This window comes from Drosophila subpulchrella, chromosome 3L (genome assembly GCF_014743375.2).
Source record: "Drosophila subpulchrella strain 33 F10 #4 breed RU33 chromosome 3L, RU_Dsub_v1.1 Primary Assembly, whole genome shotgun sequence".
Classification (NCBI taxonomy): Eukaryota; Metazoa; Arthropoda; class Insecta; order Diptera; family Drosophilidae; genus Drosophila; species Drosophila subpulchrella.
In genome coordinates this window covers 25,840,098-25,861,846 of record NC_050612.1, presented here as the reverse complement: position 1 = coordinate 25,861,846, position 21,749 = coordinate 25,840,098, and the positions used below count along the sequence as shown (strand labels likewise).

The following is a 21,749-nucleotide window of genomic DNA, read 5'->3' as shown; positions in this document are numbered from 1 at the left end:
TTTTACAATAGTTAGATAAAAATCTTCCAGTACACACTTAGGTAGCATATACAAAAGACTAATTTACAATTGAACATTTAAATTGTGAACAGTTTTAATACTAACAAGTATCTCATTTGAACAATAGCTATAAACTACTAACAATTCTGATCATGTTTCATGCCAATAGTTTCCCAGCTCGGTTTTTTCACTACCAACCCCTTGGTTATTGATATAAGAATATTGCCACTAAAATTCACACCAACCGCCACGTGTCGCCGATGTCGTCTTCCTTTTTCAAGAGCTCCTCCGACGCGTGTAGCTAATTTGGTTTTTTAGAACCACAATGCATATCAATTAGGCAGTTAATTGAAGAACGGGTGCGTTTGCTTTTTCAATTGAGTGTTGGCCTGGACTCGTCGAGAGTTTTTTACTGTTGGCCGCGGGCGTCGTCACAGTCCAAATAAAAACCGAGCCGGAAACTTGGACAAACAGATGTACACGTAAATAATTTCATCAGAATCCTGGCTATGTTCTTGCAAAAGCAAACACCAAATGTGCCCCAGGCTAATTGCATTTTAACAAGCGAGACAAATTCGATTTTCCCAGCTATACTCCATCTTCCTTTCTCCCTCGGCATTTCCATCGTTCCGCGCTGCTCAACCTCCATGCAACCCCTCTCCAGCATTCGTTCCGAGCACGTAGAACCTCGCCTACGGCACAGAAGCCGGTTCGACTTGTCCACGGCGTGTTAGAAGGGAACGATTGCCTCCTCGTAGAGCGGATCCATCTCCATCACATCCGTGAAGTGAATCATCGGGTTGATGGCTCCAGGCACTGGCGAATTGGAGGAGAGCGAGTCCGAGGACAGCTCGATCACATCCGGCGGAATGGATGGTGTATGCCGTGAAGGGGCTTGGGTTCGGCTCCTTGGACCGCCTCGTCCCTGACCTCGTCCGCGTCCTCGTCTTCTAAGAGAGGAAGCTACATGAGGCACCTCTTCCAGATCTGTCGAGGAATCGGATGTAATGTGCTTAAATATCGGCTTGGGCTCCAAACGAGGCGATGGCGTGGACGATAGCGAAGGAGCTGGCGAGTCCGATGTGATGTGCACAAACTTCCTGAAGCGGCGCCTACCATATCTACGGGCATCGTAGCTCTGCGAGGATGCATTGCTGTCCTCGGTGAGGGAGTGACTCTGGCTTCTTAGGCTCCTTGCGACTCTTAGCTGCTTGTGCATTGCCTGCTCGCGATAGTAATCTGATATGTTGGTGCGCTTGATACGCACCCGCACTCCCCGAAGCTTCTCAATGTCCTGCGCCGTCAATCTATTTAAACAAACTTGGACAGGACGGGTAAGGCACTCGTGGATGAGGCGTTCCCTCTCCTTTTCTGCAGCTTCCCGTGAAGGAGAATTCGGGTTAGATTCCTCGTTTATGGCATCCATCTTCAAGCGCTTGCTTTCTGGTTCATGGTCAGCGTAGTCGAACCGCAAGGACTCCTCCGCAGTGTCGGTTTCTGTGTCCGTTTCAATGCTCGTTGCCAATACTTCAGGTAGATGCGTGCTTTTCATTGGCTCCATGTCGATAAGCTCTTCTTTTTGTTCTCTAGTATTCGGAACGTCTCCTTCCAGCAGTCCAGCTTCTAATGGCTCATTGTTTTGTTCAGATTCTGTTGACTGCTGTTTATTTGCATTTGTTTCATTTTCCACAACCTCTTCTAGCTGCCTAGTTTGTAGGACCTCACCTTCTAGCTGCCTAGTTTCCAGGACCTCCTCCAATAGCTGCTCAGTTTCCAAGGGCTTATCTTTTAGCTGCCTAGGGCGTAGTGGATCCTTGGTCCTCTGTCCAACTTCCTTGGGCTCCTGCGTCAAGTTTTCGCTCTCCAGGGTCTCTGGTTTCACCTTAGTTGCTTCCAGGGGCTCCCCGATCACATGCGTCTGTACTTCTTTAGCGGGCTGCAACACTTGTGTCCCCGTGGTAAAATAAAACTTCGGTGGCGGCGATGGCGTTATCTCTTTACTTACACCGGGGGAATCGTCGCTGGTCTCATCGTTGAATTCGTGCGTAGCCATCGTAGAGGTTTCGGAGTTCACACTCTCGGTTTCCGATCCTGTGCGAGCCATCCTTCCTGTTGGCTGCTCGGGCGCCTTTGCCGCTGCCGTCATCTTGAGGGTCTTCAAGTTCTTGAATTTGTTTAGCACCGAGCTGCACTCCATCAGGTTGTTGACCTCGCTGGCCACGTTTTGGAGCTCTTCCTTCTCAAAGCTCCAGATGTCAGCGAAGGCCTTGAAGCCGCCGGTTTCGTTGCTGTACTTGGTCCTGGCCTCCATAAGATCGTTGATTGTGCGCTTCTCGTCACTGGCGGCTGCTTCTTTTGGGGATGGTGGCCTTGCAGGTTCGACGTTGACCGTCGACGGCGCATCGACTTCGGACTGTGGGTCTGACTTAGCTTCTGATGTGGCTGGAGAGCTCGATCGCCGGCCACCTCGTATACTGCGATCCATGTCGGACAACATGGCATTGGCCACCATGGCTGCCGCTCTAATCCGAGTCCTGCGGCCATTGCCAGCATAGTAGGGCTCCGAGTCGCTTGAGACAGCCTCCTCCTCGTCTTCCGAGAACACTAGGGGATTTTAAAATATTATTGTAACTCTTAGAACTTAAATAGGTAGGGGTTAAAAAGATCAAGTCAAATAATAATATAATATATTCACCTTCATCCCAGAATTTGCGTCTAGCTGGTCTCCGCTTTTTCTGCTGCATGGATTTGGCAGCTTCTTCATCCACTGCAGGCGTTGGTTCTGGTTCCTCCTCCGCCTCCGGCAGATTAGCCGCGTTCTCGTAGCCCTCCTCGATGGTGCCGTAGTCCAACTGCGGTCGATCCCTGTACTTCGCATAGTCGATCTGAAGATACTGCAAGTGGTCGCCTGCCTCGGCCATGTTGAGCGACACAAATTTGTTCTTCAGGTCCCGGCTTTTCAGTAGAGCATGGCATCGTTCGTGCAGCGTGTGCCAATCAAGAGCCCAGGAGTATCGCTTGTTTCGCGGCTGGAAGACCACCGTCAGAAGGTCCTTGATTATACTGCGGGGTAGCCGCAGAGCCTGCAGCGATTTGTATACCGGATCGTAGTCGGCCACTGGAGCGTGATGGTTAGTTATGGTCACAATCTCGTCCACATCGATGGTGGAGCTCAGCAGTTCGTACTTGACAGTGTGGGCGGCCGCAGCTGGCGGCCAGTGATCCTCCTCCTGACGCTTCTTTTTGATCCGCGAACATCGCCTGACCTCGTTGTAGTTCACAGTTATCGGGTTAAGGTAGAAAGCCGTAAGCCAGAATTCTGCCTCCATGAATCCATGGTCGGAGAATACTTTTGCCAAGTCGGCATAGTTCGTCGACATCTTCTGCTCCAAATCGAGCATAAACTCGGTGGTCAGACCGGGATGATAGCGCCATATTTCAATGGCATTCAGCTGCTGACCAATGATCTTTAACAGCAAGGCAATCTTGGCAAACTTCCAGCCTGAAAAGTTCTGAAAGAAAATCAAATGTTTAGACCATAAGTGGCAGGAATTGGGTCTTCCAACTTACACGTTCTGCCAAAAGTTTGTACACAAAGGTTAAAACCTCCTCGTTATTCGGTACATTTTGAAATACCGGATCTATTTGTCGATCCTGTTCCTCGTCTGCCTCAGGCAATGGCTTTTCATCATCGTCACAGTTCTTGTAGTTGCCAATATTACTGGCTCGGTTTCCTTTGCATATCTGCTGTTGGTAGTTTAGATTAAGATCCACCACATGTGGTTGAAAGTGGCTGTTTCGCTGGTTCTCCATCTTCTTTAGCTCTTCCAGGAGGAACCGCTCACTGTTTTCCCGCTCCTCCACATAGCGATACATCAGTACTTTGAACTGCGGCAAGTGCTCCAGGAAATCATGCTCGTTGAGTGCCTGAAGCTCCATCAAAAGATTGCCCAGCACATAGCTGGAGTAGGCCTCCAGCATGACGGCGAATGAGGTGACCATATTGAGCTTGAACTTCTTAAAGCCAATTTGCTCGAAGAAGCCATTCCTGCCGAGATGCAGACGCACGCAAACCTGGGCAATAAGACGAGCTGGTGTGAAGTTGATGTCATGCGAGATTGAAGCTTCCTGCATGGTCTGGGCATAGAAGCGAATGTTGTACATCTGAGGGAGGGTTTTTTAATACATTAGTCTGTAATGTTGTGTCATTCACCATTTCCTACCAAATTATCAATAACGTAGCCGCGGTTTTCATCTCTAACGAATATAGTCAAAAGGTATAGATGCCCCACCAGAGTAATAGTGTTCTGATCCTTTTCAAAGGACTCAAATGGCGCATTTTCGTGGGCCTTTAGCCAAGCAGCCAGCATGCGGAGGGCCAGCTGCTTCACGGCCTCAAAGTTGCCGGCATTGAAGAGCTGCATGAGGCGCAGGATGATCAGGGAGAGACCCTCCTGCATCAGGAAAGCAATGTCTAAAGACGAACAGAGGAATTAGGGGGACATGTGGATAAACAGGACCCTCGAACCTTCTCCTGCCGCCACAGGAACTGTGTGCTCGATGGCATGGTGCTTGTTCATCTTCAGGTTGAGGAACAGCTGCTGCAGGTACGGGGTGCTCCAGGGCTTCGTCTGGTACTGCAGGATGTAGGACCAGTCGATCTTGGCCAGGTCGCCAATCCGATAGAACGCCGGCACCGCCTTGGTGAGGCTGTACAGCAGCAGGTGCTTGAGGCCCTCGGAGCAGGTGTTCCACTCCTGGCTGAACCACATCTGCAGCGAGTGGTGGGCCAGGACCTGGACGATGTGGCGCAGCGCGGGATCCCCGAAAGATTGCGGGTCCCTGGTGGGCAGGTGGCACACCTCCCAGCCGTAGATCAACTGGGACAGCCGGTCATTGCCCATCAGCTCGAACACATCAACATCACTGTGGCCGGTGCAGAATACAAACATTTTCTGTAAATATAGATTTTACCCCTGAAAAAATCAGGACCATGGCGAGTAAATATAGAACGCAATCGCTCACCGCCGAGAACTCATCGTAGTCCAGCTGCTCCGCGCAATCCAGGAACTTCTGCGCGTTGTGCACTTCCTGGGGCAGTATTATCTCCATTTCGCAGCCTTTATTTCATGACAGTCCTGTGAAAACCTTTCGGAAAAACAAATTAATTGTCAGCCCAGCCGGCCTTATATTTATTTGTCTAGCTAGAGATGGAACCCTAATTTATGTTTGCGACAGGGTGGCAGCGCCGGTTGGTGTACTCGCTACGGGTGGTGGCTGCACTCGCTGAGGAAGTGGTTGGTTTTAGCTTACGTCAGACAGCAACGTAATGCAAACTTTCAATTTAATATAACAATAAATATAACAACTAAATTTAATACAATTTGTTATTAATATTGTCACGGAAATATACTTTTGGACTTTTAGAAATAAACAAAATATTTTTAAAGATAATTTAAGTAAAGTTTGGCAAGTGTGTAAAGAGGTTTTCGGTTGGGTTCATATATAGTATTTCCCATTTAATAAGGAACAAATTAAACAAACAAAAAACTAATTTTTCGACTGTACATTTTGTGAAAAAAAATCGTTCGTCTATTTTTTTCAGGTAATTGTAATAATAACAATGGACCGCCCTAAGGTTCCAATGTACCTTCTTCACTGCTCTGCCAACTTTCGTTAAATTGTAATTCCCTCTATAAGGTTTTAAAAATTCAGATTTCACTAAAGGCAGTATTTTCAACCAGAAATTTAACAAAAAACATGCCATCGAAAACAAACGCACACATAATGTGGTAGCAGAATAAAGTAGTTAGTTATTTTTATCAATACGACTTACCCCATATCTCTGTCTTTTCCTTAAGACTTCATAATCCTGATGATACTGTGTACTTCAGTGTAGAATTTGGTTATATTGGTTATTTTTGATTAGAGATGAAAGTCGAGATAATAATAATTTCTTAAGGAGTAGTGTTATGCACAACATTCCACTGGAATGTCATAATGAAACCACTTCTTTGATGTACTCCATTCGTTTCCTGCCCAGAGCACGCAGGAGGCGTCAATCCCGCATGCCATTACGTCGCAGCAGCTCTTCTTGGTGCCCAGATTTTGGTGCGACCACGGAGATTTTCTAAAGGAAGTCCAAGCTTATAGAGGTCACTTCATTCGCCGTTATAGTGGAGTCCTTCTTCAGGGATGTGCTGGGAAATCTTCTGATGAAGCAAGCGGCAATCGACGAGCAGGAAATCCAGAAGGACTTCCCGCAGAACGAAATACTAGAGAATGGCCGATTGGAACAGCTAAAAACGCAGGTTGCAATGCAACACCCAGACTTGCCAGAGTAACCGGGAGAGCAGAATTGGCCATTATCAGAAATCTCACGATGATTAAAAGCCAACTTCTTAGGAGAACGACCACCAAATTGACAAATACATCCGTTTAAACCAGCACTTTTTAGGATGGATGTTTACCAAGATTATGGGCCAGTAACTGAAGGCCACGGCCTTAAAGCGCCATCGCACCGGTGGCGAACGACCTTTTGCTAACCTTTACGAACCAGTTTTTTCTTTCCAATGACTGTCCAAAATTGAAGTGACATATGCCTCACGGCACGAGTAAAAGTAATCGAATGGACGATGTAAAATATCGAATGAACCAAGCAGTGTTGTATAATTTGATATCATATCATCGTTAAAAAAGTTATAAAATATTTAAGAAATACAAGGTTAATTTTAAAGCATTTTATTCTGAAGAATTTTTGGTTTGTTCATAATCGAACTAAGAGCTTTGTGTAATTAAAGGCAGCGAATATGTATGTCTGGTTAAAATGGGATATCCTTGTTCTGAAGAATTCGCGGTTTGATTTTCTTGAAGAATTCATGTACAACTTTAAATGATAAAAACTAATAAATTAGGGATGGAGTTTCCCCAATTCTGAAGAATTCGCGATTGAAATTTGTTGACAAACAAAAATAAATGAAAATCTCATACCACAAGACTTGAAAAATTAAACATAAATAATATTTGTTTTTCTTTAAAAAAGTTATTGCGATCTCCCCGAAACTAAAGTTTGGGTATGATTTAACTTTTGCCTTGACCTCTAGGACGTTGTGTTCCCCATGACTTTCGTACACTCTGCCCCTTTGTTGGCCAGATGGCATATGCAAAGTGCAAACAAATTATTATTAGCTGCCAACAGTGCCAGCTACATCATCTTCACAATGCGCCAAGGGATTCCCATACAAACGTGGCCTTCAGTGGAAAGGCAGAAAGGAGAAGGCGTTTTGGTTCAAGGCGGGGCTTCGCTGCGTTTTTCCATTGGGCGGCCATTGTTCCGCCTTTAAGAGGACCCCATTTAATTCACTTTGTCACCATGCAAATGCAACATTAGTGGTGACGTTCCCAAATAGATCGCTCAAAGGTCTCCGTCGGATCCCAGCAATTAGGCCAGACACGTAAATGGAAATGATTTACAATCGTTTGCTGCTGCTGCTGCTACTGTTGCTGCAGCGTTCCACCCAACAAGTGCACTGAAAAAAATAGTATTATATTACCTAGACATTAAATGTATATGGTGTGGAAGTATTTATTTTCCTTTCAATGTAATTTGTAGATATATTTTTTAAAAACATGATAAAATTGTATCATATTACAATATTAAATCATAATAGTTTATGTCTTACATACAACAAAATGTAAAAATCAATAACATTTAAAATATTTTATTTTATTACTTTTGATAAAAAAATTAATTTATTAAATAAAAGATACGTTCATCTGCAAAATAATAAAAAAAGGATCCAGTTTCATTAAACATTCTAAAAAACTGTAAACTATATTCCTTATAACTTTCATTATTTTTATGCAAACTCAAAATGGCTTTTTTATTGAACGATTTTCTTTAGAAAAAATATATACCATAATCGAATAAGCAATTTTTTCCGTGCTGCGGGGGAACGAACACATGTAGCTGTCACCGGCGTTGAGAGTCGACAGCGATTTATCAGTGGGCAAATCAATTAGTAACTACGTAGCTTATCGTCGGGATGGGTGTTGCAATGGGCGAGGGGCCTCATGGCCCATTCATTATACGCACCGGCAGAGGAGTGTCATAAATATTCCCATCATCGTTTATGCGGCTCCCCATCAAATGGCCGCAAATGAAAACCTGTTGATGTGCCCCACACACGGAACGAGATACACATACAACGCCCACCCAGTGACATCTTCGTGGCGACTCTCTCTTGTAATTGAAGAAGCTCTTTTTTCCAACGTTTTTTAGCCACAAAACGGCGAGGAGGAGGCGCTGTGTCGCCATAAATATTCATGAAGCACTAAAAGGGTTCTCGTCCGGATGCTTAGGTCCTCCTGCTGGGGTGTCGCATGTGAAGGTAAGTGGATGGTAAGTGGCGGGAATCGTATTTCTGTTTGGTCAATTGTCGCCACCCGGCGACACAAAGAAATGCAATATGCAATATGCTCCATTGTAAGTGTGGAGTGTGTTTAATTTTAAATGCCCCAAGGAGAGCGTGTACCTGAATTTGAATGAGTCCAAGGCTGGTTTCTTTCCCCAGGGGATCGGCCCCGGCTCTTCGGGTGTGGGGAGTGTGAACTCGGTGGGCGCTTAAGTAAACAATCGCGCATGTGTGCCCTAAACTCGGGGCTTCCCCCCACTCACCCACACACACACTCGCAAGCTCCCTGCTAAGTAGGCAACACACTTTTCGGCCACTTCCGTTGCACAAACGGCGACAAGCGGATATCCATATCCCCCATCTGCCATTGTGTGCGTGCGCAGCCGGCAGTCCTGTCAGCACTCACACACTCGCAAACGAAGCACCCTTCGTGGACATTGGGATTCCCGTTCGGGCGGCGGTTCGTTTCCGTTTTGATTTATAAGCGAGCGCCGCGCCGGTCTGCGTATCATTAGCATTCGATCAACAGGTTTGTGCACAACCAGGACATCCAGCTGCTCGCCCCACATAAAATCACTTTCACACCGGTCAAGTTGAGAGCGCTAATTGAATTCCAGTCGTGCCCATAAATTCAATTATAAACGCTATTTCATATGGAAAAAAATTGTATAAAAGAGTGACGGCAAAACCCGAAATAAAATTCAAAACCTTGGTCCCAGTTTCCGCTGGCCGCAAAACAAACATACGCAAAAAGTATTTTTGGAAATATTCGCAGGTGAGTGGTCGACTCAATATTCAACACGTTCGTAATTCGATTGTGTTAGATGGAAAACCAATTTCCAAAGTCAATTCGTGTGGTTCGTTTTCTAATTGTAAACCAAAATACCAAAGGAAATAGGCTTTTAATCCTCTAGTTTGCAGGCTTATAGATCCAAAGTAGACTAAATTTTATATCGAAACAGTTTTCATTTATAACTAAATTATTAGTAACGCAAGAGGTTTAAAAATGGTGTGAACTTTAAGTGGTAGCTTAACATAAAGAAATTTTTATTTTAGTTCCTATTACTTTTAGAAATTTTTAATCTCAAGCGTGGTATAAATACCTATAAGTTGGCTTAATATCCAAACAAATTTAGTTTATTTATATAAAATTCAATATATAAATAATTTTACACAAAAAAAAGAAGATAAGAACCAATAATAATGACCCAAAATAAAGAAAAATCTTTGAATGGCGGAAAATGGAAAAAGTCCATGGTAAATGAAGGAAATCAAGTAATAATTTTTTATTACAAAATAATAAAGCTGGCCCTAAAAATGCCTAAATAATTTATTGTAATCCATAAAGATGTATTTTTAACAAATTTATCCACTCCTTAAAAAAATACCTATTTAGCATTGATTTAATTTTGTGTAACAAAGCTTATTAATGCATTAAATTTTAAGTACCCACATATGTCGACGCATGTTGCTGAATTTTTGTTTTGTGAAAAATGTTAACTGAGTCCCCTTGAATATTCATTAAAACCCAACGATGGAATTTTTGCCAAAGATAGCAAGCATTTTTTTTATTTTTTTTTGCTTTTGAAAAATCCAAAGGCTCATCAGCGTAAATTTATTTACCATAGCCAAATTATGCACAACTCCTTTGCAAAACAAACTCACTAAATTGAAGCGAGAAAAGGAGGAAAACCCATGGCTAACCTGCTTGAGACGAGCAGTATATTTACTCTTTTGCGGATATTTTGTTTATCTAAGAATTTTCGTTAATGTCCATGTCCCCGAGAAGATCTCGATTCGACGAGTCCTTGAGCGTGGGTGTCGGTAGGAAACCTATTTAAACAAAATACTTATTGGCAAATGCCATCCTTTGGCAAATATTTACCCCAGCTATTTTTTCGAGACACGCAAAAAATAGAAGAGCAGGCAAATTCGATTTACAGCAAGCTGTTTAATTTTGGCGCGAGAATGTGTTTGCCACACTTGAAGGAGTCGCTATAAGCAGGGCGGGATGTGCTATCCTGATACCACATGAATAATTCTGCAACTGGCTGGCAAATTAATAATGGAGTAAAGCGCGTCAACTAAGAAATTCGAAGGAACGTCAGCCGCAAGGGCCATAAATATTTTCAGTTAATTTCAATTACAACTTGACCAGGCACGTTTGCCTGGCCTTTGTCCCACCGCCATCACCATCACCATCGGGGGTCATAAAATTCGATGCGTGCTCTATCATCGCGGTGGCTATATATTATAATTTGGCGCAAAGCCGCTAAAACTTTCATCTGGGCGACGTCAATCAATCAACGACAAGCGCACAAATTAAATCCTAAGCCGAAAAAAAGCGGCCAACTCCGCACTCGGACAATCAGTCAGGAGTCGGGAGTCAGCAGGAGCTATAGGACATATCCGTATCCGTATCCGGATCCGCATCCGTATCCAACGGGTTGGACACTCACCCACCGCCGACGCTTCTCAATTAGTCGGCCAATCCAAGTGGGCGGCCAGCAACATCATTTAATCAGGCGAGCCCACAGATAAGATACCATTTTGAGATTCGGCTGGGTGGGCTTTGAATAGTTGATTCCCGACTGATGACTTTCCATGTTGGCGCCTACCAGCTGCTGCTGATTTGTAATGACCATAAAATCTGACTGGGATTATTAATGGGCTAATTCAAATGGAAGTGAGGCAGTTAAGGGGTTAGATTTGCCCATTAGGCATTGTTGCAAATGCTTTTTTGGGACCATTCCTAGATATATTATATCAACTCATATTTTATTAGAAATATTTTGGTATAGTATATTAAAACTACTTTTAAGCCAACGATTTTTTGAATTTCTGCTTTTTAGTTTCTAACTCTGGCTTTTATTTGAAAATGGTTTTTAAAAGGGGTTCCAAAAGGTTGTATTACTCCAGAAAACATAGATTAAATGTTATAAGTTAATGGTGCTTTTTCCCAAACTTAATAAATAAAATGGTTTTTAAACTGTGATATAGTATTACAAATTTAGTAACTATAAAAAAGCGTCTTAATAATTATTACTTCTACCCATTTTGAAAAGTTTAAGGGTAACCCTTCATTAAAGGTAATACGGATAAATATGTTAATGCTGAAAAGTAGTTTCAAAGGTTAATCATTTTGTTTAAGAATTTTTCAATATGTTTTCCATCACTGCTCAAACATAATTATTTGTCACTCGTCAGAGCCGTACATTGTAAATTTAAATGAATGCATTATTTATGAGTTTTATGGGTTTTATTGTGTCTAAGAAAATTGGCAATAATGTCAACATAAATTGGTTCCTCTTCCTTGGAGTGTCCTTTAAGCAGGACGCGGCTTTGTTGACAGCTAATCGTAGCATGTATGCAAATCAACATGGTTGCGATGCTCATGCGAAAGCATAGGAAAAACTACTTTAGCAGGAAATGCAAACACGCGCTGCCTTTCCACCCACACTCGGGGAAATTTCAGTGAATTTTCCTCCCGCATTTGTCTAGTCTGTCGAGTGGCCGCAAGTGCAATCGCAAGGCACTTAAGTCGATGCGTAAACACAGCCATAATCTTGACTGTGGGGCAGCATATTAACGTTTTAAGGCATCATTATCGACTGGGATTCCAGCTTGAGTTGCCAATCATTCGCTGCGTTGGCTTTTTACCGCCCCCAAAACTCCCCCATTGTTTGGTCTACTCGCATTCCACGGGGCCTACTGGAATAGGCATTCCATAGGCATACCCCCAAGTAAGCCCCCGCTGGTTGCTACCTCCAAAAGGGACATTAATAGGCCATAAATTGTAACTGTTATGCGCTGCTGCCTTTTAACGCAGCGGTCGACAGACGGCATGACCTCAGTTATCCCCGCGGAGGTGGGCCACCCATTCACGCCCACTCTGCGGCCCCCACCGCTTTCAATTAGAGAGGTTATTTAGCTAAATCGCTACGCTTGTTGCCCGCACTGTTGTTCCATCCGCGTGTTTCCCGTAATTCAGAGGCGCGGGCGGAAATAGTTGCCGCAGGACTCGCTCCAGGACCTTTCGGGACTTCCCAGGACCCCCAGGGAGCAGTCGAGTGGCGGCGGCAGCGGCTTAATTGAGCATTCCGCGAGTGCGGTTGTGACTCCTCCTCGGGATCAGTCATTTGCCGGGCATTTATTCATTCATATTTACACCTTTTCACTAAAAGAAAATAAGTTCGGCTTTTTTTTTTAATTTTTAAAAAATTTGGAATTTAATTTGATTATGTTTATAATTGGGAAACAACCAAAATCATTATAGATACCATTTTAGTATTGTAATTAATTTCATTATTTTTAATTCCCCTAGTATCAAAAAAGTAAAATAGTGGTTATGTAAAGGCCATATAAGACTTGCTTAAGTTTCGACTAACTGACTGGATATATAGATTAGATTAGATTATAAGAAGTATTTAATTTTGAACTGTGGACCTTATTTTTCTATGTTACCATGACATTTTAAAATGAACCAGTAACAACGTCGTAGGAAAAGAAAAAGCCATAAGGCTATAAGCAAATATTTTAAGGCGAATAGTTTAACTAAGTATACTAAAATATCTGGAAAAGTTCTAAGGTATTTAAGAGAAAGTATGCTAAATTTAATGATAAATTTACAATACCTACAAAACAACATTAAACTCTTTAATAAATTTGAGAAAGGATATTTTTTAAAGTGCACTACGGAAACAGCAGCCTTAATTTGGGCATCTATTGACTAAATTTCCACCTTTGATTTTCCTATTTTCACAGTGATGGCTCACACGAAGACGAGGAGAACTTACGAATTTCTGCTGCTGCTCCTAGTCCTGGGCAGTGCCTGCGGCAGTTTGGTGGCCAGTGGCAGTGCCTCCAGTGCCGCCTCCAATGAACCAGGAGGCGGAGGCCTCTCCGAACAGGTGGTACTGGATCAACTTAGCGAGAGTGACCTGTATGGCAACAACAAGCGCGCCTGGCAGTCGCTGCAGAGTTCGTGGGGCAAGCGCTCATCCGGCGGAGAATCAGGGGATCCGGATATCTATATGACCGGACACTTTGTGCCCCTGGTGATTACAGATGGCACCAACACCATTGATTGGGAAACCTTTGAGAGGCTGGCCAGTGGACAGACATCACCACAGCAGCAGCAGCAGCAACAGCAATCGAACCAACAACAATCACAGTCTGATGAGGATTTGGAGGAGCTCGGGAGCGAACCGGATGTGGAGAAGCGGGCCTGGAAGAGCATGAACGTGGCCTGGGGAAAGAGGCGGCAGGCGCAGGGCTGGAACAAGTTCAGGGGCGCCTGGGGCAAGCGCGAACCCACCTGGAACAATCTGAAGGGCATGTGGGGCAAACGCGACCAGTGGCAGAAGCTCCACGGCGGATGGGGCAAGCGCTCCCAGCTGCCCAGCAACTAATCCCGTGAAGAACCGAATGAGGAACACCTAACCAGACTTAATAATCCACCTGTATCTAATCGTATTTAGTATGTGTGTTTCCCCTGCAAAGGGGTTCTGTTCTCAGTGTCCATGTCGCATTAGGTTGTCCGGTAATTCTCCCGGTCCCGGGCCACTGAAAGTCAATTCCGAAAATGTATGAAAGCGCTCGCCTGTCAAAATGAATCCCGATGACATGCGATCCGGATCGCCGTCTCGATCAGCCAGTATTATACGCAATTTATCAGTGTGTCTATAGTCAAATAATCCCCTAGCACCTAGTTTCCAAGTATACAAGAGGACCTTTTCGAAGAATACCGCTTTAAATTAGAAACGTTAACTAAGTTAATGAATTGTGCATATACATTTATACTTAAATATACATCAATACCTACGAAATGACAACTATCAAAATTAAATACAAGTACGTTGAAAGTATTATGAATGAGTATGGATTTCAATGCGGATGGGTCGGAGTTTTTGAACCAACTTAAGATTATTTTAAGCACTATTGGAGATTACTTAAAATGCCTGTTTTTTTATTTAACGGTTATGGATTTAACTAAGAAGGTTTCGATTTCATTAAGCTTTTTAAAATTATTTGAAAAGTTTTCACAAATTGCCTAGATAGTGATTTCGAAATTCCTATTTATAAATGAAACATCTTAAAGGGCTTATATTTAGTTTTATAAAGATATATTAGGTTTTCATTTTAATAACAATGATTTTTATTAAACTTTGTTATGTATTTCAAACATAAATATACGAAACTTAAGTCAAAACCTTAAACTCAGCAAGCGGTTTCTTTAAAGTCAAAAGCGTATAAGCAAAGATTCATTGTATAAAAAAAATCAATTAAAATGATCTTCAAAAATACTAAACCCAAGGATTTGGCATGTTTCGGAGTGACCACATTCGTGTTGGTCGTGTGCTTCACCCTGATCTCAGTCCTCTCAGGATTCGAGCACGAGTCCCAGAGATATAAGACAATGATGGTGACCGTCGTACTGGTGTTCTTTTTCTTGTACCTCGTCTACGAACCCCTCCGGTTCCTTGTGATGGCCATAGATTACGCCACTTGGCCGGACGAAGATCAGCCCTACAAGGCAGAGAGGGGTATAACCAAGCCAAACCACATCGCCTACTTAAAGATCCGTCTGCGTAGTCTGCGTTCCGAACTCCTAATAACCGAGAGACACCAGAACGAGAAACTGAACCGGAGGTACAAACATATTGCCGGGGACCTTTTGCTCTACGGATCGTATTTCGTGGCCCTCATGGTGGTGGTGGTGATGCAAGAGGACCAGTGTCTTTACTATAATACCAGCAACATGCAGCGGCTCTTCAGGGACAACACTTCGGTCACCTATGGCCTGTCGGAGGTTTATTTTATCTATCAGGTAAGTAGTGATTTTTTTGGAAATTCATTCGCAAGTAAATCTGGCTTTTAATACCGCTATATATCTAATAAATATTAGACCAATAAATAAATTTAAAATATATTTAATAACCCTTTACTGCGACTTCAGGAAAATCCCTAAATTGTCCAACTTTGTTCCAAGACCTTGAAATTAAAGCCTTAATATCATGAATATACTTAAGCAAAGGTGGTATTTTTCCTTTCTATAAACTCTATATAATATATAAGAAAACCTTAAACTCCCCTGTTTATCCTAAATCCAACCCATCCCATCCTAGATCCACTATTATCTCAGGATTACCATGATCGAAGCCTTTTTTGCGCCAAACACCTATGGTTACGAGGGCTGGTGGGCCATGGAGCAGTGGCAGAAGATCGGGGTGATTCGGTTGCGTCAGGTGCGTCCCGTTCACAGCCGCAATGGACTGCGCGATCCCGAGTGGGACACCACCACGTATTCGCCCGAGTGGCGCCTCCCCTACCAGCGGCTGCATTATACGGACAAGTTCTGGCGAATTTACGACCCCTTTCGACCGGCCGAGTTCGAGATCACCTTTCTCAATGGCCTCCTACTCAATTTCAATCACTGGGGCTATTTGCTCAGATACCCGGAACTCGCAGGCTACATAGTTCTGTTGATGAGTACAAAGGTTGGAAATATATATTATAACATATATATTCTATATTATAAATTTCATTTTTTACTAGGTAAACTGCCTTAAGCAGATAGAATACCTTAAATCCTACAGTTGGCTTAATAGAAACACTTCGGCCCTGTTCATTGACTTTACCATGTACAATGCGGATATGAATGCATTCACGGTGATCACGTTGCGTGTGGAGAACTCCCAGTTTGGCGTCCAGCTACCCCGGGTGCATGTGGACACTGTGAGGATGCTGGGCTCTGTGGAAACCAGGAGCGGCTTTGAGCTCTTCGTCCTGTTCGTGTACACCGTCCTAGTCATCCAATTCGGGCGTGGAGTTTTTTCCAAGATCTGGCACGATCGGACCGCCCTCCACGAGGCCTGGACCTTGGTGGACCTGGTAATTATCGTGCTGAACATTTTCCTGTTGGGCCTGACGATAATGCGCGACATTGAGACGGACGATCTCTCCGATATGATCGAGACGAACACCAGGGGCCAATACCTTGACTTCCAGCGTCCATTGGTCCTCCATCAGGTGTTGGGCATTGTTAAGGGCTTCCTGGTCGCCATCACCACTATGCGGCTGTGGAAGGTCCTGCAGTTCGCCGCTGTTTTCCAGCACTTCACCCATACCCTCTTCTACGCCTGGCGAGCCGTGGCCAGCCTGGGTGTGATCATCCTAGTCCTCCTCATGGGCATGGGCATCGCCCTGGCCGTGCCGAACGGTAACAATGCCGAGGTCTTCCATCACATCATCCAGGCCGTCATAACCTGCTTGTGGTAGGTACCGGGTCTTAAAAACGAATCTTTAACTAATTGCTTAGGATATTAAACATATTTATTTTCCTAACAGGTATATATTTCTGAACGATTTTTACTTTCTTCAAAAGTGTTTATTTTTGAAAATCCTATACCCTTTTTTCATTGGCCTAAAAAAAATGTGATCCCTTAAAGTTTTCTTCTAAAAAGAGGCCTTTTTATATCTTTGCTTTGATTTTCAACCATTCATTTTAAACTTTAAAATTTCAAATAGAACAATTATAGTACATTTAGGAATTTTAAACCTTGATCTTGATATTAAATTATTGTTCATTCAATTAAAAATGCTTTAAGTAAATATGACTTCAGAGTATCTAATATATAAACATTTACCTCAGTTAAAATATTTAATAATTAAACAAATTAAATATTCTAAATTGAAGTTCAATATGAACATATACATCATTTGTTTTCAGTGTACATCTTAAGCGTTATTTCTTGCACTTACCTTTAAATATTTTTTTATTTTATTTAAACTTAGGTACTCCGTGGGCTTTAGCGGGGGCATCAAGCCTGCGGACTTCTTCCACGGAGGCCGCGTCCTGGGAATTATGCTTTACCTGGTGCTGGTCTTTCTGTTGGCGATTCTCCTGATGAACGTGTTTGCCTCCGTCATCTACGACTACTTCAACGAGACTGGGAGGGACTTGAAGGAGCAGGCGGGCGTGAAGCAAATCACCTTTTGGGAGTTCCTGCGCATCGAGTACGTGGATGTGTGCACCCGGTGGTTCCGATGCGGGCGAAAGAAGTACCAACGTCGTGGTCGCACTGTCGCCCAGAATGTGGAATGGACGCTTAGCCTACAGGAGGAGGAAAGGCTAAACAAGCTACCAAAGCCAAGGATCTCCGACGCGGAGCGCCAGGCGGACTATATGAGACGCGGCGAGCGGATGTTCAAGCTCATGTCCATTCTGAATGCCCAGGTCGAGATGCTGGAGCGTTTGGTTCTCGGCGACGAGAACGGTAATCTGCCCACGCCACAGGCATCCGACTCTGATCCCGAGGATATGCCAGAAATGTATCGCAAACGTCGCACAGTAGAACTGGGACAAATATAATACAACCATAATAACTTTGCCATTATATAACTATACTGTTCTGCAGTTATTGCTAATTTTTTGTGGAAACATAGAGATGAAATAAAAAGGAACCATATAATTTAGAACGAATAGAAGTTATATGAAAGTACGTTTAGTATGGGAAAATACAAAGTTAAACTTTAATACTTCCCATAAAATATGTAAGGTAATTTATGTTTAATTTATTTAAATGCCTCTTTTGGTATTATTTATTTTCTTTCCAGTTTTCCATCATTATATCCATGTACCTCATGAGGTATGGTTCTAAAAGTATCCTAAGGATAATCTTGTAAGTACCCCTTTACCTGAGAAAAGAACGATCTAAAATATTGCGTAACTTTTTTAACAACTCTATTCAAAATTCCTCTAAAGCACTTTCCATAGGCTGAACTTTCTTTTGTACTATAGTTGACTTTTCCCGACCCTCTCAACCTCACCTCCGATCATTCCCCTTGGCTGAGCACCCAACGCTGAAATAGGCAGCGATAAATGATTTAATTAAACGGAGGTTGTGACTTCTGTGTATTTTTTTTGCTGGGGGCGTGAATAACTCCACTAATTTCGGGGGTTACAAATTTTGGGTACGCACGCTTTATTTCAATAAGCCGCGAGAGGGACAAATTGGCAACTACATGCCCACCTGCTCCGCCACCTGATGAAATGCCTGACTAAAGAGTGTGGAAAGAATTCCCTGGCAGTATCTTGAAGAGCTCCCAAGCTGGCGGCACTAATCGCTACCGAAACGCACTGCAGACGTCTCAATGCCAGCAGCCAAGCGGCGATTTGAAATCGCGGCTTGAAATTGTCTGACTGCAATTTGTCGCCACCGCTTGTAATGCCACCCACTCCAGGTGACGACATGTCTGGTTATGGGCTTGAACCCTTATAAAGTCTCCCGATCTGCAGGCGGCGCACTCAGTTGAAATGTTCGCGCTCAAAGGGAAGTTACTCCCGGCCTTTGGCCTTTACCTCGGTCTCTTTATAATCGTATCAGCCGCCCAGGCACAGAATAAATCTAAGGAACCCGAGTCCTGGAAACCCATGCAACCGCAGAAACGTCAAGCTATCGTGAAATTGGACCCCCTCGGCTCTGCAGCAGCCAAGAGCTATGATCCTCCGCCGGAATTTTACCGTGGACCGGGTTCAACGACCTCCAAGTTGGACAGCACAGCAGCTGGCTTTATATCGAAACCCATCAGTTCACTGCCTCCAGCTGGAGGAGGTGGCGGAGGACCTGGTGGTTCCCACATCAGCAGTATACATGAGAGTCTCAGCGAGGCCTACGACAAGTGGAAACTGGGTGGAAATATTCAAGACCGGATTAGCGTGGGTGAGTCAAGAAAATATATATATGTGTAGTATATATAGACGTCGGATTTTATGTGGAATCGCATTTTGTAATCCGATTTTTACTAATCGCTGGCTGGTACCAATTTTTTATAGAAAACCAAGAATAAATAAGATTATCACGGATTAGGTTATTAGAATAACTAATATTAGATTATCTAATTATGATTTTATAAAAACAGTTTTTAATCAATCATATGTAGCTGTAAATCGTACGAAGCCTAACTATAACACGCCTAACAGAATACAGTGATTCATGCATAAAACTGACATAATATGAACTAATATAGTTTTATTTCATTTATCATTATTTATTTAATACACCGCTTTAAAAATTTTAAGATATCATTTAGATAAATTGATTCCATTAAAATTTAATTTATTAATACTTATATTGTGTTTAATGCTAACTACTTTTCCCATGAAATGGACACTATCAACATAATTATTGTGTTTTCCTCTTTTGGAGGTCACATTTTCAATGAAATGGATATTATCGACATTTTCAATTCGTTTTATCTTTATAAAGGTCACTATGCTGGCAGTGGAAGTGCTGGCAAAAGCTACGCCTATGAAAGTCAGCCATATCAGTACGACTACGGATCACCTAATGGGCATGGCTATGAACCAGGACCTGCTCCTGGACACGGTTACTCCTCCAGCGGAGAGACGGGAGTCCCATACCATGTTTACAGACCCCGACCGGAGCCTGGTCACTACCCTGGTTCACCTGTGGACTATTCCTACGGCTCGTATCCCATTGATTCTCACGAGATCGTCTCGCACAAAGGATCGGCGGAACTTTCGCCCAAGGCCCTGCTGGCCAAAAGCTTCCTCATTCCGCTGGCCAGTGCCACCGTTCTGGGCATCGCCGCCGCCCTAATCAGTAATCCTCTCCTGCTGCAGCTCGCTCCCGTTCCCGGAATCGGAGTGGGAGTGGGAATCGGACCTTCAGCAGTCGGCAAGCGGAGAAGGAGAAGACAAGCTGTGCAGCGTGTTCCTAGATCAGGGAGCTACTCGTTCTGATTTCTTAATCCGAGTACTTTCTTTCCTAAACGTTTATAAATCAGGAAGTATTATAAAATATTTAAATAAAGTTTAAAATCTGTTTTTATTTAAAAAAGAAAAACTTATTATGATACTTTAAGATTACATGAAACCAATTACCATGTACACTTAATATTATTTGCAAACTTTGTCTTTTAACTTTAGTGAAAGATAAAAAGTTTGCAATGCTGTTATTTTACAGCGGCATATTTCATCATGTAACTTATTGTTGAGACACCCCTTATTCGCCTTACTTGTTTTTATAAAGCGATGAATACATATGCATCCAACGATATCATCATTATTACAGTGCTCTTTGAAGATTAGAAAATAAATCCAGAATCAGTACTTCAAAAGCCTTTGTCTGCGTTGTTTGCTGTTAATATGCTTAAGTTCGCGACTTATTTTTCCTTCGCATTCCTTTCATTGGGTCTGTATGGATCCGTGGCAGAAGGTCAGGGTGAAGGCCGATCTGTATGCCTACTTCACGACCCGCCAAATCAGTGTGGAGAATTCTGCCTGGAGGCCCTGAAACCAATGCTCGATCACATAGCTTTCCACCAGAAGGAGTGGATCGCCTGCGGAACCCAGAATGAGACCCAGACAAAGTTGGATAAAATCGAGGACTACCTACTCAAACTTCAGGAATCTCTGGAGAAAAAGGAGGCTACCTGGAAAAATATAATTGATCGACTTGAGAAGCAATTGACAGACCTGCAGGAACCACAATCAAAAGCGAAGAATTCTGTGTTATCTTTCCTGTTCCAACGGATTGGGGGACGATTATTTTACATTGAAAATGCAATTCGTCGGACCTGGAATGAATCTGAAGAATCCTGCCGGACGATGGGCGGTCACCTTGCGACTATCCAAAATAATGTAGAACTAACTGCCATTGTCGAAAAGCTGGAGAGGAGTACTAGCTACTGGCTGGGCGTCACCGACGTCGTCAAGGAGGGGGAGTTTGTCTCGGTCGCCTCTGGGAAACCCACATCCTTTTTCAAGTGGAGGAGCGGTCAACCCAACAACTTACATGGCAATGATCACTGTGTGGATATCTATAATGGCGATATGTATGACAGCGAATGTAAAGAGCCCGAATTTTATATTTGCGAGGCGTTGGGATAAGTAAAATTATAATACTTTTTAATGCACTAATTAAAATAATGATCCATCTGTTAAAGAATGGCAATGTGGAAATTAATAAAACAACGTAACATAAACTATATAAGCGAAATTATTGCTGTTTTAATAAGTATTTCAAGAATTTGTCGTATCTTTTGCAACTAAAGCAAGCCCGAAAAAAAACACAACACATATTAAAGTGAACACCTTTCAGTATAAAATGTGATGATTTTTCATTTTACTCCTGGAATATAGAAAAACTTAAAAATAAAATAAGGAAAGAAATGACAAAAAAACAAGGGGACACCCGGGTTTGAACCGGGGACCTCTCGATCTGCAGTCGAATGCTCTACCACTGAGCTATATCCCCATGCTGACACGGCGTTGCAACTTGCAAAAATGTAGCCCCCTGCTGGGGACAC

General features: G+C 43.1%; 5 protein-coding genes and 1 non-coding gene across 8 annotated transcripts; 4 read left to right on the top strand and 2 right to left on the bottom strand.

Annotated features, from left to right (window-relative positions):
* Positions 1-6,546, bottom strand: LOC119553821. 3 transcript variants are annotated; one of them, XM_037864449.1, is made up of 7 exons: positions 5,837-6,546; positions 5,026-5,148; positions 4,529-4,955; positions 4,224-4,474; positions 3,571-4,164; positions 2,696-3,512; positions 1-2,604 (listed from the first exon to the last, which is right to left on the bottom strand). In XM_037864449.1, exons 2-7 carry the CDS (start codon positions 5,110-5,112, stop codon positions 731-733), a joined length of 4,050 nt encoding a protein of 1,349 aa, XP_037720377.1. In that variant the 5' UTR covers positions 5,113-5,148; positions 5,837-6,546; the 3' UTR covers positions 1-730. The 3 variants fall into 3 exon arrangements, with proteins under 3 accessions (XP_037720377.1, XP_037720376.1, XP_037720379.1); XM_037864451.1 differs by lacking the exon at positions 5,837-6,546 and having other exon boundaries at positions 1,766-1,944; positions 2,006-2,604; positions 5,026-5,203; XM_037864448.1 differs by lacking the exon at positions 5,837-6,546 and having other exon boundaries at positions 5,026-5,202.
* Positions 6,547-8,936: 2,390 nt separating this feature from the next.
* On the top strand, positions 8,937-14,449 carry LOC119553460 (allatostatins MIP). Its single transcript, XM_037863863.1, has 2 exons — positions 8,937-9,189; positions 13,179-14,449. The coding sequence occupies exon 2, from the start codon at positions 13,181-13,183 to the stop codon at positions 13,823-13,825; it is 645 nt and encodes a 214-aa protein (XP_037719791.1). The 5' UTR covers positions 8,937-9,189; positions 13,179-13,180; the 3' UTR covers positions 13,826-14,449.
* A 189-nt stretch (positions 14,450-14,638) lies between these two features.
* Positions 14,639-17,812, top strand: LOC119553769 (polycystin-2). The gene is made up of 4 exons (XM_037864375.1): positions 14,639-15,243; positions 15,542-15,913; positions 15,972-16,690; positions 17,211-17,812. Exons 1-4 carry the CDS (start codon positions 14,704-14,706, stop codon positions 17,785-17,787), a joined length of 2,208 nt encoding a protein of 735 aa, XP_037720303.1. The 5' UTR covers positions 14,639-14,703; the 3' UTR covers positions 17,788-17,812.
* A 920-nt stretch (positions 17,813-18,732) lies between these two features.
* On the top strand, positions 18,733-20,181 carry LOC119552533. The gene is made up of 2 exons (XM_037862152.1): positions 18,733-19,138; positions 19,685-20,181. Exons 1-2 carry the CDS (start codon positions 18,733-18,735, stop codon positions 20,179-20,181), a joined length of 903 nt encoding a protein of 300 aa, XP_037718080.1.
* A 380-nt stretch (positions 20,182-20,561) lies between these two features.
* On the top strand, positions 20,562-21,548 carry LOC119553466 (accessory gland protein Acp29AB-like). The gene has a single exon (XM_037863868.1). The coding sequence runs from the start codon at positions 20,587-20,589 to the stop codon at positions 21,328-21,330; it is 744 nt and encodes a 247-aa protein (XP_037719796.1). The 5' UTR covers positions 20,562-20,586; the 3' UTR covers positions 21,331-21,548.
* Positions 21,549-21,625: 77 nt separating this feature from the next.
* On the bottom strand, positions 21,626-21,697 carry Trnac-gca. Its single transcript has one exon. It is a non-coding gene; the product is annotated as a tRNA-Cys (tRNA).
* Positions 21,698-21,749: the final 52 nt, after the last annotated feature.

What these genes read in the sequence shown, in the direction of transcription:
- LOC119553821 (XM_037864449.1), bottom strand. Translation starts at nt 5,112, where the DNA reads ATGGAGATAATACTGCCCCAGGAAGTGCACAACGCGCAGAAGTTCCTG. An exon ending in ACTACGATGAGTTCTCGGCG is followed by an intron (nt 4,956 to 5,025) that starts GTGAGCGATTGC and finishes CTATATTTACAG; the next exon opens with AAAATGTTTGTATTCTGCAC. An exon ending in ACAAACTTTTGGCAGAACGT is followed by an intron (nt 3,513 to 3,570) that starts GTAAGTTGGAAG and finishes ATTTTCTTTCAG; the next exon opens with AACTTTTCAGGCTGGAAGTT.
- LOC119553769 (XM_037864375.1), top strand. Translation starts at nt 14,704, where the DNA reads ATGATCTTCAAAAATACTAAACCCAAGGATTTGGCATGTTTCGGAGTG. An exon ending in AGGTTTATTTTATCTATCAG is followed by an intron (nt 15,244 to 15,541) that starts GTAAGTAGTGAT and finishes ATCCCATCCTAG; the next exon opens with ATCCACTATTATCTCAGGAT. An exon ending in GCCGTCATAACCTGCTTGTG is followed by an intron (nt 16,691 to 17,210) that starts GTAGGTACCGGG and finishes ATTTAAACTTAG; the next exon opens with GTACTCCGTGGGCTTTAGCG.
- LOC119553460 (XM_037863863.1), top strand. Translation starts at nt 13,181, where the DNA reads ATGGCTCACACGAAGACGAGGAGAACTTACGAATTTCTGCTGCTGCTC.
- LOC119552533 (XM_037862152.1), top strand. Translation starts at nt 18,733, where the DNA reads ATGTTCGCGCTCAAAGGGAAGTTACTCCCGGCCTTTGGCCTTTACCTC. An exon ending in TCAAGACCGGATTAGCGTGG is followed by an intron (nt 19,139 to 19,684) that starts GTGAGTCAAGAA and finishes ATCTTTATAAAG; the next exon opens with GTCACTATGCTGGCAGTGGA.
- LOC119553466 (XM_037863868.1), top strand. Translation starts at nt 20,587, where the DNA reads ATGCTTAAGTTCGCGACTTATTTTTCCTTCGCATTCCTTTCATTGGGT.